A 17,555-nucleotide genomic window follows, 5' to 3' on the forward strand; every position below is an offset into this window, starting at 1 on the left:
ATTCTGAGCCTGCTTCATCCCCTTGTAATCAGCCAGCCTGTGAGGACTGCAGTGTGTCTTCTTACAAAGGTGCCAGACTAAATTCAGGTTTCCTCCCCCACAGAAGTAGAGTTGGGGAGAGGCCAGTCCCTCCCAGCATTAGAACCCCCAAATTTGCAGGGAATGCTCAAAATCGCGGTCTATGAAACAAGTCTTGGCCTTGCAACCCCCTCTTCTCCCAACTGCCACTCACATGCAAATCCAAACATGCCCTTAATCTCCCTTTCAGAGGTTTTCTTTTCATATCTTCTCTAAATTAGGTAGAAATTGTCCTTTTCAGGAGTGTACAAGTTACTGAAGAAATCACACAAGTTGGCAATCACATGGAGGCCAGTGCCTTCGTGTTCTGGCATCTCACAAGCAAGGACAATTTTACTAGTTAGAATTCTACTGTGTCCATCCAAACCAAGCTAAACATAAGCTAACGCTAAAAGCTTTCAATACTTTTTGAAAAATCCATCAAAGGTTTTTCTGAATGATATTTATAAGGGCCTTACTGTTCTCTTTCAAAAACTGAAATGCCCTTCTCGGACACTTGAAAAAAATTGCTTGTGCTTTTCATCTTTCCCTCTCAGAGTGTAAACATTGTTTTGAGTGAAAGGAGCTGAAGGAGCGCTTACTTTCCCTTGAAATTTTATTTTTAAATAAGAGAGGGAGAAAATCCTTTTTCTGACTAATACTAATAATACAGGTCAAAGTGTCAGGCGATATACAATTAGATAGAAAACAAAAAAGGTTCCCCCTCTTTTTCCCACCGTACAATGGCACTGGAATATAAATTACCGATGAAGATGAAATAACACTTCAAAGCTTATAGGGCAGGGCAGGGCAATGTTTACAAAGTATTTTCTATGGCACGATGAGACACTACAGAGGACGGTAACCCATGGACTCGAGGGTGTTGCTGAATAGTCGAAAACTAGCATGAGGTAAGATTTTACGTCCCTATAGCCTGTGACCCTGTGATATGCTTTGTCTCACAAGGGCAGCTGCAGTTATCAACAGATGTTTCAGCAATAAATAATTGGTATCATCTCGGAAAAGACCCATCTACCTGGGGAGAGGGCATAATACCAAAAACACTGCCCGGCTATCAGAGCCACATTAATCTCCCATCTCTCCAGGTTTCTCGGGGAGCGTACTGCAGGTGTTTTTTCTGGGAGAGAGAGGACAGACTCTCTCAAGTCAGCAAGCTTTGTGTGGAGTGTAAAGGAGGTTGGCCCCTGCCATAAATTTCTGTCTGTGGCCACACACCAAAGGAGAAAAGATGGGGGGATGGGAAAGTAGGCGAGGGAGGAAACAGAGGAGGCTGTGGAGAGCAGAAAGCAGAGCACAAAACACATGATTTTTGCTAATTAAGTTAAGACTAAGTGAGGAACATTAGAAATGACCCTTCGTTTTACCAACTCAGGCACTCAGCACAGTTTCATGTAACTTTGCTCTGTTATCTATGGAATTAAAGACAGTGTTTACACTCCAAATGTAATGCTAATTTTTTAAATGGAAGGAAAATTTTTTATGAGAAGGATTCGTTTCAAGGTATAAAAGTATCATGGAAATTTAGATTTATGAAAAAAAATCTATAAGAACAGATAACTGAAAAAAAAACTCAGCAACCTTTATTTTTTAATGTAAGAATAAAATCTCACAATTAATTGATTATTATAATAATGTGGCCATCCAGCCTTGGTAAAATGTGATATTGAAACCAGTGGATAACGGGACAAAAACAAATCATGGAATTTTCTTGTGATACTTTTGACAAGCTAAGATAGCACTACAGTTCTCTGTATTTACAAAACAGAGTGGTTTAGCAATTGTGCACTTGGGGTCTGACACAATAAGAAAGCATTTCAAGGCTCTTTGGGAGGTGTGGTTGCTTAATTTATAGCTTGCTGGGTAAGCTAAAGAAAATGATGCTCAGCATTCAAAAAGCTCCCAGGTTAAACACATTATGAGCTAAAGCAGCCTAATGGGCTGATTCCTAGAGCTGCCCCTCAGTGACCTTGTGAGCAGGGCATAAACTTCGTAAATTCTCTGTGCCTTTCAGTTCAGTTCAGTTCAGTCGCCCAGTTGTGTCCGACTGTTTGTGACCCCATGAATCGCAGCACGTCAGGCCTCCCTGTCCATCACCAACTCCCGGAGTTCACCCAGACTCACGTCCATCGAGTCGGTGATGCCATCCAGCCATCTCATCCTCTGTCGTCCCCTTCTCCTCCTGCCCCCAATCCCTCCCAGCATCAGAGTCTTTTCCAATGAGTCAACTCTTCGCATGAGGTAACCAAAGTATTGGCGTTTCAGCTTCAACATCAATCCTTCCAGTGAATACCCAGGACTGATCTCCTTTACAATGGACTGGTTGGATCTTTTTGCAGTCCAAGGGACTCTCAAGAGTCTTCTCCAACACCACAGTTCAAAAGCATGAATTCTTCGTCTGAGCCTTTATGCTCCCCCAATTGTGATATCTGTGCAATATATAGAGGGAAAGTAGAAGGAGTAATGAATGGACTCCTGAAACAGCCTAACAATTATGAACAGTCTGTCTCTCAACTCATATTAACCCCAAATGCAGCAAGACCTTAAAACGCCATTTCCAGTTTTTCGGCCAATGTCATTACCAGCTTTGAATGCACCTAGGGTGATCTAGTAAGCGTGGATGGAATGAAGGGAGTAAAACCCTGGTTACAGAGATGTGCTGCATCTCGGCCTATGCTGGAAATCCCTAGGAACTTTCTAAGCCTCAAAGGTCGAAGCAGGGGTTTCTCTTCCTTTGTGAAGCTCCCATGCCTTCACCTTCCTTGGAAGCCATATATAGTGCTTATATGCCACTGGCTGAAGCACACAGGGCTTTCAAAGCCCTTCTCCTCTTGCATTTTTGTTCAGGCTCTGTGTCTTTAATTTATAGCTTCCTGGGTAAGCTAAGGAAAATGATGCTCAGAGTTCAAAAAGCTCCCAGTTTAAACACATTATGGGCTAAAGCAGCCTAATGGACTTATTTGAGCTGCCCAATCAATTGCCATACTGTTCTCTTTTCAACAGTCAATCTCAAACTCTAACATGCATCAGAATCATCTGAAGGGCTTGTCAATGTTGATTGCTAGACCCTCGCCCCCAGAGTTTTTGATTTGGTAAGACTAGTATTGGAGAAGGCAATGGCACCCCACTCCAGTACTTTTGCCTGGAAAATCCCATGGGCAGAGGAGCCTGGTGGGCTGCAATCTGTGGGGTTGTGAAGAGTCGGACACGACTGAGTGACTTCACTTTCACTTTTCACTTTCCTGCATTGGAGAAGGAAATGGCAACCCACTCCAGTGTTCTTGCCTGGAAAATCCCAGGGACAGAGAAGCCTGGTGGGCTGCCGTCTATGGGGTCGCACAGAGTCGGACACGACTGAAGTGACTTAGCAGTATACGGCCCAAGAATCTGAGCCAGTTTTTGGGTGATACTAAGTGCTGTTGGTTGGAAGTCTAACTTTAAGCCCCACTGCTTTAGAGCTGCACCATCTAATTAGTGCAGAAGGAAATGGCAACTCACTGCAGTATTCTTGCCTGGAGAATTCCATGGACAGAGGAACCTGGTGGGCTACAGTCTGTGGGGTCACACAGAGTTGGCCACGACTGAGAGACTGAGCACATCTAATTAAATGATATTTGGCAAAACTAATACAGTTATGTAAAGTTTAAAAATAAAATAAAATTAAAAAAATAAAAAAAAAAAAGAAAGATGGTAACGATAAAAAAAAAAAAAAAAATAGTAGCCCTGCTGCTGCTGCTGCTAAGTCGCTTCAGTCGTGTCTGACTCTGTGCGACCCCATGGACAGCAGCCCACCAGGCTCCCCCGTCCCTGGGATTCACCAGGCAAGAACACTGGAGCGGGTTGCCATTTCCTTCTCCAATGCATGAAAGTGAAAAGTGAAAGTGAAGTCGCTCAGTCGTGTCCGACTCTTAGCGACCCCATGGACTGCAGCCTATTAGGCTTCTCCATCCATGGGATTTTCCAGGCAAGAGTACTGGAGTGGGGTGCCACTGCCTTCTCCAAATAGTAGCCCTAGCCACACGGAAATGTGTATGTAGTTCATTTTAAAAATGAAATAAAACTAAAAACTCAGTTCTTCAGTCATTCTAGCCACATTTCGGGTGCTCAAGAGTCACATGAGGGCAGGGCCTAGCGTACTGGGCAACAGAAATATAGAACATTTCCATCATTGCAGAAAGTTCTACCGGACAGCCTACAGCTTGCATTAGAGTAAACGAGTTTCAGGGCTTCCACCTGGGCTCTCAAGTTCATCCCTTGGGGCTTCTAGAGGGAGAATTGGAATAGGACAGAGGAAGGAGCTGACTCACAGCTCCACCACTCACTGATCTGCTCCCATGAGAAAGTTAGTCTCCCTGTACCTTAACTTTGTCATCTGCAAAATGGGTATGATAATGGTAATGATCACTGGAGGGCTATTTTGAAAATTAAATAAGATGATGAACATACAAGCATTCTATAAACCCAAAATGATATATACACTATAATTGTTTTCCATTCTACTTCTCCACTATTAACAAGCACACTTATTTAAAAACCCTGGCTCACCACCAGATTTGTTCGAAGTATTCACTTTCCTTTGCCTGTGGTCCTCAGTCTGTTTAACTTCAGTCTGTTTTTCGGAGAGTGGGAAATGTTGATGAAGAGGTTACTGTTTCTATGAAGTCTCCAACAATGCTGTTATGTGTACATAGATCAGGGGGATCTTTTCTGGATTTTTGTTTTGATAGACAAAGATAATGTCTATTTATACATTTATTTTGGGATGAGCCCCAAACACATTCCCATGTAAACCAATAAAATACATATTTTAAGAGATTATCATTGCTTGTAATGCTTGGTCTCCATACAAATGTCTGTATTTTATGTAAAAAAAAAAAAAATACAAGCTAACAGAGTCCCTTCTTTGATAATCATCTAAGAGAATGTGGGGGAAGGGGAACACCATCAAAAAGCAAATTGGCACTTATAGAATCATCCCCAGAACCTAAACCTGAAATCTGGGCTCCAACCTGAGTTCATGTGTTATTCTTGAGGCTCTCTTCTCTCTGGGGTAGAGGTACCCATTGGATTCATTTCCATTAAGTGAGTTAAGGAATGATAATGCCAATGATTCTGACGATACTTCCCGAACAGTGTGCATCATGAGGAGATAAGGGAGAGAACAGGATTTCAGGCAGGACTCAGGAAGGGACATGCCAGGCTTCAACAGCTTAGACACCAAGTCACATGGATGAAATAGCAGTGAGTTTATTTTTTTAAGTTACCCAACTCTTAGAAAGTAGCGTTTCAAAATAAAAATGCTAATGAAGCATGGTGGAATCAAAACTACTGCTTCCAGCCCACCAAGAACATGGAGATATTTCAGCATGACAGGTTCTCATTGGCCCACTGACCACGCTTCTCCATTTTTACATGATTTGCCTTTCCAACAGAAGGTCTTATGGGCAAACGGAGCTCTTTGAAAAGCTTTCCCCCCAGCATTAGTCAATTTGGCAGAGCTGACCATAAGGGTAGGGGCTGTCTTATGCTTCAAAGAAATTTAATCTATTAGACCATTTAGAGGCTAAATGCCTCACTTGGGGGTGTCAAGGAGCAGGTGGTGTGGGTCTTCCTACCAGTAACTGCTGCAAGCTGGCGCCAATCACATCCTGCAGGTTTGTTTTGTCCTCTGGGCCCACAGCTTGTTTGTATTGCCACTTTTCAGGCACGAAGGGCCATTTCATTTCCTTTGCCTCCTGGATCAGGGTTCTTAACTCGCTGGGGAGTGAGGCTGAAAAGGTCAGAGTTCAGGTAAGGAAATTGCAGTTGAAGAAAAGGTTGTTGAGTTACCTATGTTATGATGAAGCACCTCAGTGGCACAATTTTTTTTTTCCTACTTCTCACTGGCTGGCCTAACCTGGTGTTCTGACTCAAAGAATAATAGCAAAAAGCTATCTGTCAGGGGGTGGCTCTGGTCTACTTTGCCCTACAGGTAAATTGGGGTAGTCAGGCATTAAGAAAGGTTTTAGCAGGAAGTGAAGCACTTCAGTGACTGTCTCTGCATGAAGAATCAGAGAAAGGACTGAAGGAAATATTATTTTTCCTGTAAAATGAGAAAGGGCCTGAGATGGAATGGCATTTGGGGCTTGTGGCTGGGTAATGCAGCAAATCAATCTCTTTTTTACTCCTGTAAGACCTCACCTCGCCTCAGACTTTCACCGTGGACTATGTCTGAATATAGACAATGAATATAAACAAACCCACATCAATTTATTATGAAATAGCCTTGTATCACTTTAGGCGATATATTTAATCTCTTAATAGACATCAAATTTCATTAAAAATATAAGTCAATAATCTCTTATCCAAACTTGGGAAACCTAGAAAGCTCTGGAAACTAGATTTTTTAAAAAAAACTTTGGCCCCAAACCAGACTTGAATTGACTCAAGATTATTTGTAATCTTGCTATGATGAGATTAGTCAACGTTTTGCCCTGAAAATTTCAATGTTTGGTGGTGCTGCCCCAGCTTCTACTGCAGCGTTAGTATAACAGATGGTATATGTACCATACTGCCTTTTCTAACATTTGAAAAAATTCTGAATTCTGAAGCACGTGTGAGCACCAAGTTTGTGAATAAGGGATCATGGGCCTGTATACACGACTGCCAGCTATACATCTTTACGTGCTTGTCTTGCAGACACCTCAGACTCAGTATATCTAACACTGAATTCATTACCTTTTTCCTAAATATTGTATTTCCCTTTCTATTCTCTGTTGATGAATGCTACTACCATTCACTGAGCCACCCAAGTCTGAAACCCAGAAGTCAGTCTAGACTTTTTGCTCTTCCTCCCTGAGTCTAATTGGTTATCACATTCTGTGGATCCTAAAATCGATTTCTGTCTTTTAATCATCAGTAATTCTTGCCTGATTCATTGTCTTCCATCTCCTCCTATCCATTTCATCTTCCACATTGCTGAGTCCCATTTTTCTGAAAACAAGATGGACCAGGACATTGCTCTGCATAAAATTCTTTAATGCTTCTGTATATCCTGCCTTCATATTAGGCATTGTCCTGCCTCGGCTGCCTAATGAGCAAGCTCTTCTCATCAGCCCTGCCATGATCTCCCAGTGGAGTTGAGATGTTCCTCAGGAGCATTCTCAAGCCCGCAGGGGCACACTCCTTTCAGCATCCGCCTCAATGCTCTCTAGCCACATCTGTCCTTTCGCTGGACTGTGGATTGGGAGTCTCCTGAAGACAGGCATCATGTCTTACCATGTTTGTAAATCCCACCATGGTGGTTAAAAGAAAGGTTAGTCTTATGTTTACATGAGATATGCTAAATAAGGCAAAAGAGGTGTGAGAGAGAATTAAAAAAAAAAAAAAAAAAAGAAGAGAAGGGAGAAAACCTAACTCTGCCTTGGCTCATGATGCCTTTTGGTGTCCTTGCCACCAACTGGGCAAATGTAAGGAAGCCTCCCGATGGAGAGGGACTGCTTGCATTGAGGGGATAATTAATGGGCTACATCAGTGAATGACTGATCTGGACTGGCTACTACGCATGACTTACAAATATCACAGTGAAACCACTGTCCCCCCCGGCCCATTCAGTAACCCAGAACTATTGAGCCTCCTCTGTGCAATGGCGCTCCTCTAATGAAAGCAAAAATAGGAGGTTGGAGACCAACCTGATTTCACAATCTCTTCTTACCACTGCTGACGTACTTTCAATCTCTGAAAATGTTTTCAATGTACATGTAGAGAAAATTTCTTAAATGATATTTCTAAGTAGTCACGAACTGGATAGGATGACTATCCAATTCTGTTTGCTTAGGACAGTCCTGTGTAGTCATAGTGGAGAAGGAAATGGCAACCCACTCTAGTATCCTTGCCTGGAAAATCCCAGGGACAGAGAAGCCTGGTGGGCTGCCGTCTATGGGGTTGCACAGAGTCAGACACGACTGAAGCGACTTAGCGGCAGCAGCAGCATGTGGTCATAGCATGCTTGTTAACAGAGCCTTTTCACTCTCAAAAGTATTTCAATTCTGATAAATTGTTTGGACACTGTCTATGAGTGTCAAGCTCAGAAGTCAGAGGAGTAGTTAAATGACAAAAGAAATGTGATTTTTTGGATTCATGGAATTTCACTATATTTTGGCACTAAATAGCTTTAAGTACTTTTAACTTTTCTTCATGGTCATGAGGAAAATCTGTTTGTTACAAATAATTTTTTTTCCTCCTCATATCACTCTTTCCCTACAGGTCGTGCCAGAACATGGATTGTCCAGTGGGGCACACTGAAATAAAAGATGCCCCTGAAATATGTTTTTAAAATATCTATGTGTTTGGATTTCAGTTCCTTCTCTGTCTCGGGGGGTTAGAGCCTCTAAGGCTAGCCACCCATGCTGACTGGGACAACTTCTGAGGGAAAACGATGGGGTTGAGAGGAGGAGGGAAAAGAATGAAACCCACAGTGTTAACTTTCGAGTCCGCCTGTTACCCCATCGCCTTAAGTGACCCTGTGCTAATGCCTTTCTCTGCGAGCCCACGCAGGAGACATCAGTGGCAGTGGCAGCCCGACTGTGAGCTAGAGCTGCTCAGGAACCAGCTGCCGAGGGACAGGTTCTGTGCTCAGACCGCGTGCAGATGCACCGAAGGCGCTTGGGTGGACCGTGCAACATGCAGCGGCGATGGGCAAATGCCGAGCTTGTCAATGGCTCAGCATAGGATTCCTCCCGCATTGGTTGATCAGATTCAGCCAACCCCAGCAGTCAGCCCCTGACCGAGCAGGAGCCTCCTTTGCCTCTCTGATCCCTTACTTCCCCAAGCAGCTTACCTGGAGGGCCATGGCTAATCGAGTGATTTTGCAGTCATGATTTGCCTTATCTGGAACTAAACTGATTATTTCTCCTATTCTGTGGCACTAGAGAAGAGAAAGAAAAAGAAAACGCTCCCCGATTAGGGGTTCAGAGTCTTCACTACGAAGAACACAAAACTTAAAGGAATTTAAGCTGAAGGGACAAAGGACATGATGTAGTAAAAGGAGAAGAGAAAATGTTCAGGAGAAATAACAGAACACAACACACTGCCCCCGGGGAGAACGAGGACCAGCACTGGGGTGAGCAAAATTGGACACTGATGTTTCTGGCTAGTAAAGAAAGAAAACACTAAGGTTAGGAAACAACTGGACACAGGGCATTTTATCTTGAAAAGAGCACGGATGACAGACAGGTTAGGAAAAACTAGACTTCTAAAGGCACCTTAAAGTTCCCCTGTAAAAACATATGCACTTCTATACAAGGATGTGGAAAAAAGGCTCTCCCAGAAACTTTTCCCATTACATAATTAACAGAAACAGAAGAGATGGGGAGTGTGCATTTTATATGGGAATCTTGTTTCTGTAACAAATAGCAGTCAACTAAAAATACAAAGAAAAATATTTAAAGCACATTAGACAGATACCCTGATAGAAATGAAGGAAATTTATCTGAATGCTAGGAAGAAATCTAAAGAAAGAAGGTTGCCTCTTTAAAACTAGCTAGAGAAGAAATTAGAACTGCTTTAACTCTCTAGATTTTGTGATTGAAATTTCCCAAACAATGACTCATCTAAAACTATGTATGGTACAAACCATGAATGAGCAGAAAGGCCAAATTCTCAAATCCTGGTAATGATGTAATAAGTATTTATCAGTTTGAGTAAATTTATTTATAAATGGTATGTAAATACAACATGAGAAATGTATTGATGGTCAAAAAAGAGAGATGGGACTGATGAGATGACATATTTGTGGAAACTGTAGATGTCTATGCAAACTGATGAGGCACAAAAACCTAGTTTGAAACAAAAGTATGCACCACCATTCAGAAGTTGCTTCAATTTTTTAATAATTGAAATTTACGTGCACCAGCCCACTTGGACCCTTTGTTCTTGAACTAAACTGTTTCTTGTAGCCCTCATGTTTACTGAAGCTTAAAATTCAAACTGACAGCAATTCACTGCAACAAAGTGGGCTTCCTCCCCTGCCCGTCCACCCGCAGCCCATGTCCCATTCATGCCCTAGAAATCCACTCATCTCTCGGTGGTCATCTGCCAAGAGAAGAAAAATAGGGCAGAGATGAGACCGTGTCATTCAGACAGGGTAAAGGAGAGCGAACCCGCTGCTCCCCGCTGCCCCCAGCGCCTCCCATTGGACCTCACCTCTGCATCTCTGGTCCTCCCTCTTGTCCTCCTCTGACACATCCGACGCCTCCAACAGGAGCTGGTCCAGCACTTGCTTGCACTCTTGCAGCAGCGTAGCTACAGCCTTTTGATTATTCATGACGATTACCCTCTCTTGATGATGAGTCGAGTGTCCCTGGGTCTATGGTGATCAATTACCTAGGAGAAGACATCGATTCTCAATAAAAGAGCCCCTTCGAGCCTTAGGTACCTGGTGAACAAAAGAAGGGGAAAGATGATTAACTGAAGCATCATCAATTATCTGTAAGACTCAAGCAGGGAGGGATAATAGAGCAAACACATGAAAATACATGACAGCCCCTGAGGACTTTATTAGGGGAGGGTGTGAAATTACTGCAGGCCTGGTCTAGATGGGCAGCACCTCGAAGGCATCAGAGAGCAGAAGGCAGAGGGTCCCGGGGCAGACCTCAGTCACCCACAGTGTAGTCAGTGGAATCACATGGAGTCAAATGAAATGAATATACCCTATGATTTATGTATCTTCTGCATACTTCACATCAGTGCCTCTGGATCCCAGTGGCACACCACTTTCTGCTTCTCTGAAAGTCTACAGGAAGCGTCTGGCTAACAGTTCTAATATTCAGACACAAGCACGTGGTAATATGAAGTTTACCACTCTCATAACCCGCTGCTGATTTCCCCTGTGCAGCATCCTTTGTGATATTTAGCATCATATAATTTGGACCAAAATAGGCAATGACAGATGCCAAATTTAAAGCTCTTCACTGCCAGGCACATTGCCAAATAAAATGGAGAAATGAAATCCCAGAAAATCCAATTTCCTAGATCCATCATATGGATAAGATCTACTTACATCCTATTTAACACACATACAGTTGAGAGACTTCTTATGTAAATATGAGTATGTTGTAATGAGCTATTGCAGTCAAGGTAATTTCAAGAACAAAATAACTCACTGACAGTATAAAAAAATGCCTGACAAATAAATACCCAAAAGTCTCCTGATTAACAGATCATTTTTAAGTTGAAGTATAGTTGATTCGGGTGTCCCCAGTGACTAAGCAGTAAAGAATCCACCTGCAATGCAGGAGACATGGGTTCGATCCCTGGGTCAGGAAGATCCCCTGGAAGACGGCATGGCAACCCACTCCAGTATTCTTGCCTGGAGAATCCCATGGACAGAGAAGCCTGGCAGGCTATATATAGTCCATAGGGTCACAAAGAGCCAGACACAACTGAAGTGACTGAGTCTGCATGCATGCAGAGTTGATTTACAATGTCGTGCTCGTTTCTGGTATATAGCAAAGTGATTCAATTTCATCTATATATTCCCTGTGCCATACAGTAGATCCTTGATGTTTATCTATTTTATACGTAGTAGTTGACAAATCTTTTTGCTTTCCTTTTTTAAAAAAATGTACATTATAAACAAAACAACAGAAGTTATTATCTTTCTGAATTCGCCAGAATAGACAGTGGCGATGCCGTTTTGCTTAGGCACTCTTGTATGGCACTTAGAATCTTATTACCAATGCAAGAGAATCTGAAAAGGAAGAAAGTACAACGGATGTGTGGATGACTCGACTCCCTCTGTCACCTAGCAGATCCATGCAACACAATAATTTACTGCTTTAGTAATCGTTAAAAATACTAAGCGGTGAGTCATTGTGTTGTTCTTGGGGAAAATGTGCTCTACTACCCTCACTTTAAGAAGCGGGTTTTGAATTCGAAATTGCAAGAAAGCATTTTTCTATCTTTTTTCTATTTTATGACTTAAAAGGAATAGAAAATGAAGGATAAGCCTGAAATCTAAATTTTGTAATTCTCATTCTAACCTGAATTGTTATGCTTTAGGTTTTAAAAGAGATACGCACACATACTTCACACAGATGGAACTGCCAAAGCGAAATTTTAGAATGTGACAGACTTGTTTGGTGAAGACAACCGTGTATTTGTTGAAGAACACAAGCAGAGGTTTTTCATGCAATGTTCTTGTTACTTGAAAGAGCATTCACGCAAGTGAGGTCATGAAATTAGTTACTTGAAGCATTTAAATGTAAATATAAATCTAACTTCTTTTCTGTTTAAGATGTTTCAGAAAGTATTCCTGCTTGGATTGGGTTGTTGGACTAACCAGTTTTCAGTGTCCCTTTTAGCTCAAGTGTTTGTAAGTCAGTGTTTCTGTGGTACAAGTTGACCATTAACTTGCTTTTCTATGAAAAGAACTAAACAATAAAGACTGGTCAGAGTTAATTAGCAGACTAGAGTGAGCAAGAGGCCATATAGCAGTGATATCCCATTCCCACCATTCCCTGAAAAAAGGAGATGGTGACTGTCACGGGAAGCTATGTGGAGACTGAGAAATGCAGTTGCTGGATGAGATGGTTAAGAACAAACATTGCTCAGAATGAGTTATGGGTGAGTAGTACACAATTTTCTTTAAGTCCTAAGTTAAATCAAGAAAGGGATTCTCTTTCTCCCTTTTTTAAGGACTTCATATAGATGCATTAGTCGCCCAGTCGTGTCTGACTATTTGGGGCTCCGTGGACTGTGGTCTGCCAGGCTCCTCTGTCCATGGGATTCTCCAGGAAAGAATACTGGAGTGGGTAACCATTCCCTCCTTCAGGGGATCTTCCAGACCCATGGATCAAACCCAGGTCTCTAACATTGCAGGCAGATTCTTTACCATCTGAGCCACCAGGGAAGCCCAAAGAGAGGTGTAATAAGAAAATACAAGAGCTTGTGTGCAAAGAAATAAAACTGCACTATATAAAATTTTACTAGCACATCACGCCTTTGTCTAAAGGCTTATAGTAATGTTTTATTGGTGCTTTATCATCCTCTTAAGGCAGACAGTCGTCTTCCACTATAAATTTTATTTGCTTTGTTTCTGTTAATATTTTAAGCTGAAAGAGTATGTAGCAAAGAAAAGAGGACCTAGAAATAGGAAAACATATGTATGTAATAATGCTCAATGACTAATTCCACTTTGTTCTCTACCATTAACTATCTGTGCCTGAGACCTCTGAGATTCACTTTTGAGATTCATTTTTCTCATCTATATTTTGAGCTGATTGATTAGGAACAGTTGTTAAAATCTTTCCAAGTCTTAAATTCCATACTCAGCAGCAAAGGTTGTCTATTGCTAAACAACATCTGATGTTTATTTACTGAAAAATTCTTGGCTCTTTTCAAAACCCTGAAATATAATATTTTTATGCATACTTTCCTCTGTGGTTTAGAAGTGTTGGCTTGAATCTTAGAGGCTAGATTATTGCTGAATATTCTTCTTTGCTTTTGTTTCCTCACTTGAAACCCTAATTCCTGATGCACAAGATCATAAATCTCTTCCCTTTGTCTAAGTGCTGTGAAAGAGAGATAAGATACATGGTTTTGTGAGGGCAAACAGCAGGACTTGACCTAATCATTTGGGTAAGGACAGGGTGGGTTACTGGGGGTTTCTTGGAGGATGTGATGCCTGAATCAAGCTCTGAAAGAGGAACAGGGCTTAATGAAGTTAAAATGGTAGGGAACAGCCCTAACTAATGTAGAAGGAAGTATAGAGGGAATGAAAGAAGGTCAGGTTGGCTGAACTATACATAAAAGGAGAAAGTTGATATGAAGTGATGCTGGAAGGGTAAGCAGGGACTGTGAAAGGCCTTGTGTACTAGGTAAGGAATTTCGTGCTTACCCTAAGAGTCATAGAAAACTATTAGTAGCAATAGGAACACAACCAGCTTTACACTTGGGAATGATCATCCTGTTTTGAACATAGTTTGTGTATTGAGGGCAGGGAGGAAATGGCAGGTAGATCAGTTAAGTACTTATTGCAATAACCCAGGTGAGAGATACCAGGACTCTGGACTAGAGTGATGATATCAGAAATACAGAAAATTGGACAGATTTGAGAACTGTTTATGGAGTAGGTGCAGCTTTGGTGTTGGATGGCTAGGAATGCTCTTAAGGATTAGTCCCAAATGTCTGCCTCACCATAGCTCAAAACTGAATAGATGATGTTAACATACTTTGAGACAGCAAATACAGACAAGAAAAGACATAAATACATCTACTTCTAGCAATATAGTAAGAAAGATAAATCATATTGTCCAACATAAGCAACCAGATTTTAATCAAGAAAGCATGTCTAAAAAGGAAGGAGAGATTTCCAAGACAATGAATGTTTGTTACTTATGAATTTCCAAACTGTACTGAAGATATGCTTCATACTTTTTTGAAAGTTACAGCATTTCCCCCTTTCCCTGTAGAATTCAGGAGAGACAATAGGAAGAAAATACTGTAATATGAGAAACACTTTGGAATCCAACCATCTGTCCAGATTTGTATGGTTCATTGTTAGACATAACAGAGGCTGGAGCCCAGGAGATTTTCCTTCAGGCAACAGTCCCACTGAAAATTTTGGTCAGCTTCATGTAAAATTGAAAAATCATTTTCAATTTTAACACATATCAATGTTTTCCCCCTTGAACGGCAACACTCTATGAGCTATACATTATTTCTAAATTGGAAAATGGATTTTCCCCAATTTTTTATAATCTATGTATTATTTTTTCTATTTTAATGTCCCCTATATTTTTTTCCTTAAAAAATCTAATAGAAAGAGGACAGAAAAAGCAATGAAACATGCAAACAGATGACTCTAGAGTAACAAAGTTAGAATCATAGAGTTTAAGACACACATCCATACATATAGCCAAATGGCTATGTGTTCGTTCATACTTTCTGCATTTGATTTTGGCATACTGATACTTTAGTTCTATCCATGATTAAGAATTTAGCTGAGTGGCTAAGTTACAGAATAACTGGCAAGTTGGCCATCATTAGAAAGAAGAAAATGAGGGAATTATTCAAAGCCCCATTTCTTTTGGTATTTATGCTTGAGTTTTTTCCACTGTATGATCAGTGCCTCTACTAGGGGATAAATTAGGCAAAATGAAAGAACTCCATGGTCTACTGGCTACCACCTCGGTAATAATTGACCAGCCAACTACTGAGAATCTTGGGCTTCAAGATGTGGGGAAGCATAAAGAAGTAAAAAAGATGGTCTCTACCATTAGGGAATTTACAATTAATTAGAGGAATAACACATACATATATAAAAATTAACTATACAAAGCATATCACACATGACTGTATTCTAAATGCTCAATTTAAATTATCTTTGGAATTCAATTAATGGTTGGTTAAATTTATAAGCAAGCTTACAGAACTCATTTAATTCATATGCACATGAATAATTATACTAAAAATCTTTTTCATCTACATTCAAAATTATTTATCATATTGTTTTTAGGAGAAAATACATTCTGGTATCCAACATAAAACAAAAAGAATAAGTTTCTCCTATCAGGCCCTAGCAATGACAATCCAGTCTTTCCCACACTTTCACCCTCTTTTGAGCCACACCACAAGTCCCCTCTGACCATAATACATCTTGTACTGATTGGTGGTGAAGTGAAGTGAAAGTCGCTCAGTTGTGTCCAACTCTTTGCGACCCCATGGACTATAGAGTCCATGGAATTCTCCAGGCCAGAATACTGGAGTGGGTAGCCTTTCCCTTCTCCAGAGGATCTTCCTAACCCAGGATTTAACCCAGGTCTCTGCATTGCAGGTGGATTCTTTACCAGCTGAGCCACAAGGTAAGCAATTGGTGGTGGAAATGGGTAAATAAAAAGAGAAAAAAATCTGATTGGAGTGTAACACAACTGTGCAGCTTGGCTGGATATGTTTGCATGACAGACATTTGTTAGCATTTAAAAACTGCATAAAAAGGGAAGAGAAGCCAACTTCTAAGCCACCAAACAGCTAAAGGGTAGACTTATACTTCTAGCAGTATGGAAGACTATGCTCTGACCAACATTCCTGCTGAAAACAACTAATAACACTGGAGAAGCATGTTAAAATCCCTAAAGTGTATCAGAGAAATAGCAAGAGAGGAAAGACTGCACAGAAGACAAAACAAGTGAAAACTGGAACCCAGAAAGTTAACACAGAAGCTAACCTTTGCCTTGAGTATATCTGCCAAACATTGTGAGCTGAAACTGGTTTTCACTATTTTAGAATGTGCGAGGATAGGAAATAAAACCAAAGGCCTACCCAGGAGGGAAGTAGAAGAGATCACCACCCCCATCCCCCCTTGCATAAAACTGAGATCCTAAAAGGTTGCACTTTTAGCATGCTGCTAAGTCGCTTCAGTCATGTCCGACTATGTGCGACCCCAGAGATGACAGCCCACCAGGCTCCCCCGTCCCTGGGATTCTCCAGGCAAGAACACTGGAGTGGGTTGCCATTTCCTTCATAATGGAGTATTACTCAGCCATTAAAAAGAATACATTTGAATCAGTTCTAATGAGGTGGATGAAACTGGAGCCTATTATACAGAGTGAAGTAAGCCAGAAAGAAAAACACCAATACAGTATACTAACGCATATATATGGAATTTAGAAAGATGGTAACAATAACCCTGTGTACGAGACAGCAAAAGAGACACTGATGTATAGAACAGTCTTATGGACTCTGTGAGAGAGGGAGAGGGTGGGAAGATTTGGGAGAATGGCATTGAAACATGTAAAATATCATGTATGAAACGAGTTGCCAGTCCAGGTTCGATGCACGATACTGGATGCTTGGGGCTGGTGCACTGGGACGACCCAGAGGGATGGAATGGGGAGGGAGGAGGGAGGAAGGTTCAGGATGGGGAACACATGTATACCTGTGGCGGATTCATTTTGATATTTGGCAAAACTAATACAATTATGTAAAGTTTAAAAAAAAAAAAAAGCAAAATCTTGGAAAAAAAAAAAAAGTGAAAGTGAAGTCGCTCAGTCGTGTCCGACTCTTAGCAACCCCATGGACTGCAGCCTACCAGGCTCCTCCGTCCATGGGATTTTCCAGGCAAGAGTACTGGAGTGGGGTGCCATTGCCTTCTCCAACTTTTAGCATAGGGGTGAGCTAAAAATGTTGTCTCATCTGCTTCCCCCACCTTTCAGGAAAACAGTCTATGGTAAGATAGGCAGCTTCAAGGAAGAGAGCAAAACGTTTTTCTCTTGCAAATCTGAAGCCACTGATCCAAAAAAACCTCTAGCTGATAATTCTTTTTAAGTAAATTATTTACAAATAAGCCCAGGTTGGTGGTTTTCTTGGCCAACTGGTTGACTGAAACATAATCATCTCTAAAGAAATCTGATTTCAACCCAAGTCTCAAAGATGCTCACCTATAAAATACCAAGAAATATGAGCTCCAGATCAAAGCTGTCAAAATATATAAGGTAAAAAGA

The 17,555-nt window shown here is 41.2% G+C and overlaps 1 protein-coding gene across 18 annotated transcripts in view; it reads right to left on the reverse strand.

Moving 5' to 3' along the window:
• Positions 1 to 17,555, reverse strand: part of ALPK1 (alpha kinase 1) — a 129,045-nt gene that overhangs the window by 50,014 nt on the left and 61,476 nt on the right. For 11 of the 18 annotated variants that reach the window (XM_006046976.3, XM_025290297.2, XM_025290295.2 and 8 more), the window contains 2 exons: positions 10,258 to 10,489; positions 5,691 to 5,845 (listed from right to left, as the gene is read on the reverse strand). In XM_006046976.3, coding sequence (XP_006047038.1) covers positions 5,691 to 5,845; positions 10,258 to 10,378 — 276 coding nt within the window. In that variant the 5' untranslated portion in view covers positions 10,379 to 10,489. Of the gene's footprint in view, positions 1 to 2,199; positions 2,248 to 5,690; positions 5,846 to 10,257; positions 10,490 to 17,555 lie in introns of those variants that run through there. The other 7 variants (XM_025290294.3, XM_006046977.3, XM_006046972.3 and 4 more) reach the window with 3 other exon arrangements.

This window comes from Bubalus bubalis, chromosome 7, assembly GCF_019923935.1.
Source record: "Bubalus bubalis isolate 160015118507 breed Murrah chromosome 7, NDDB_SH_1, whole genome shotgun sequence".
NCBI classification, from domain to species: domain Eukaryota; kingdom Metazoa; phylum Chordata; class Mammalia; order Artiodactyla; family Bovidae; genus Bubalus; species Bubalus bubalis.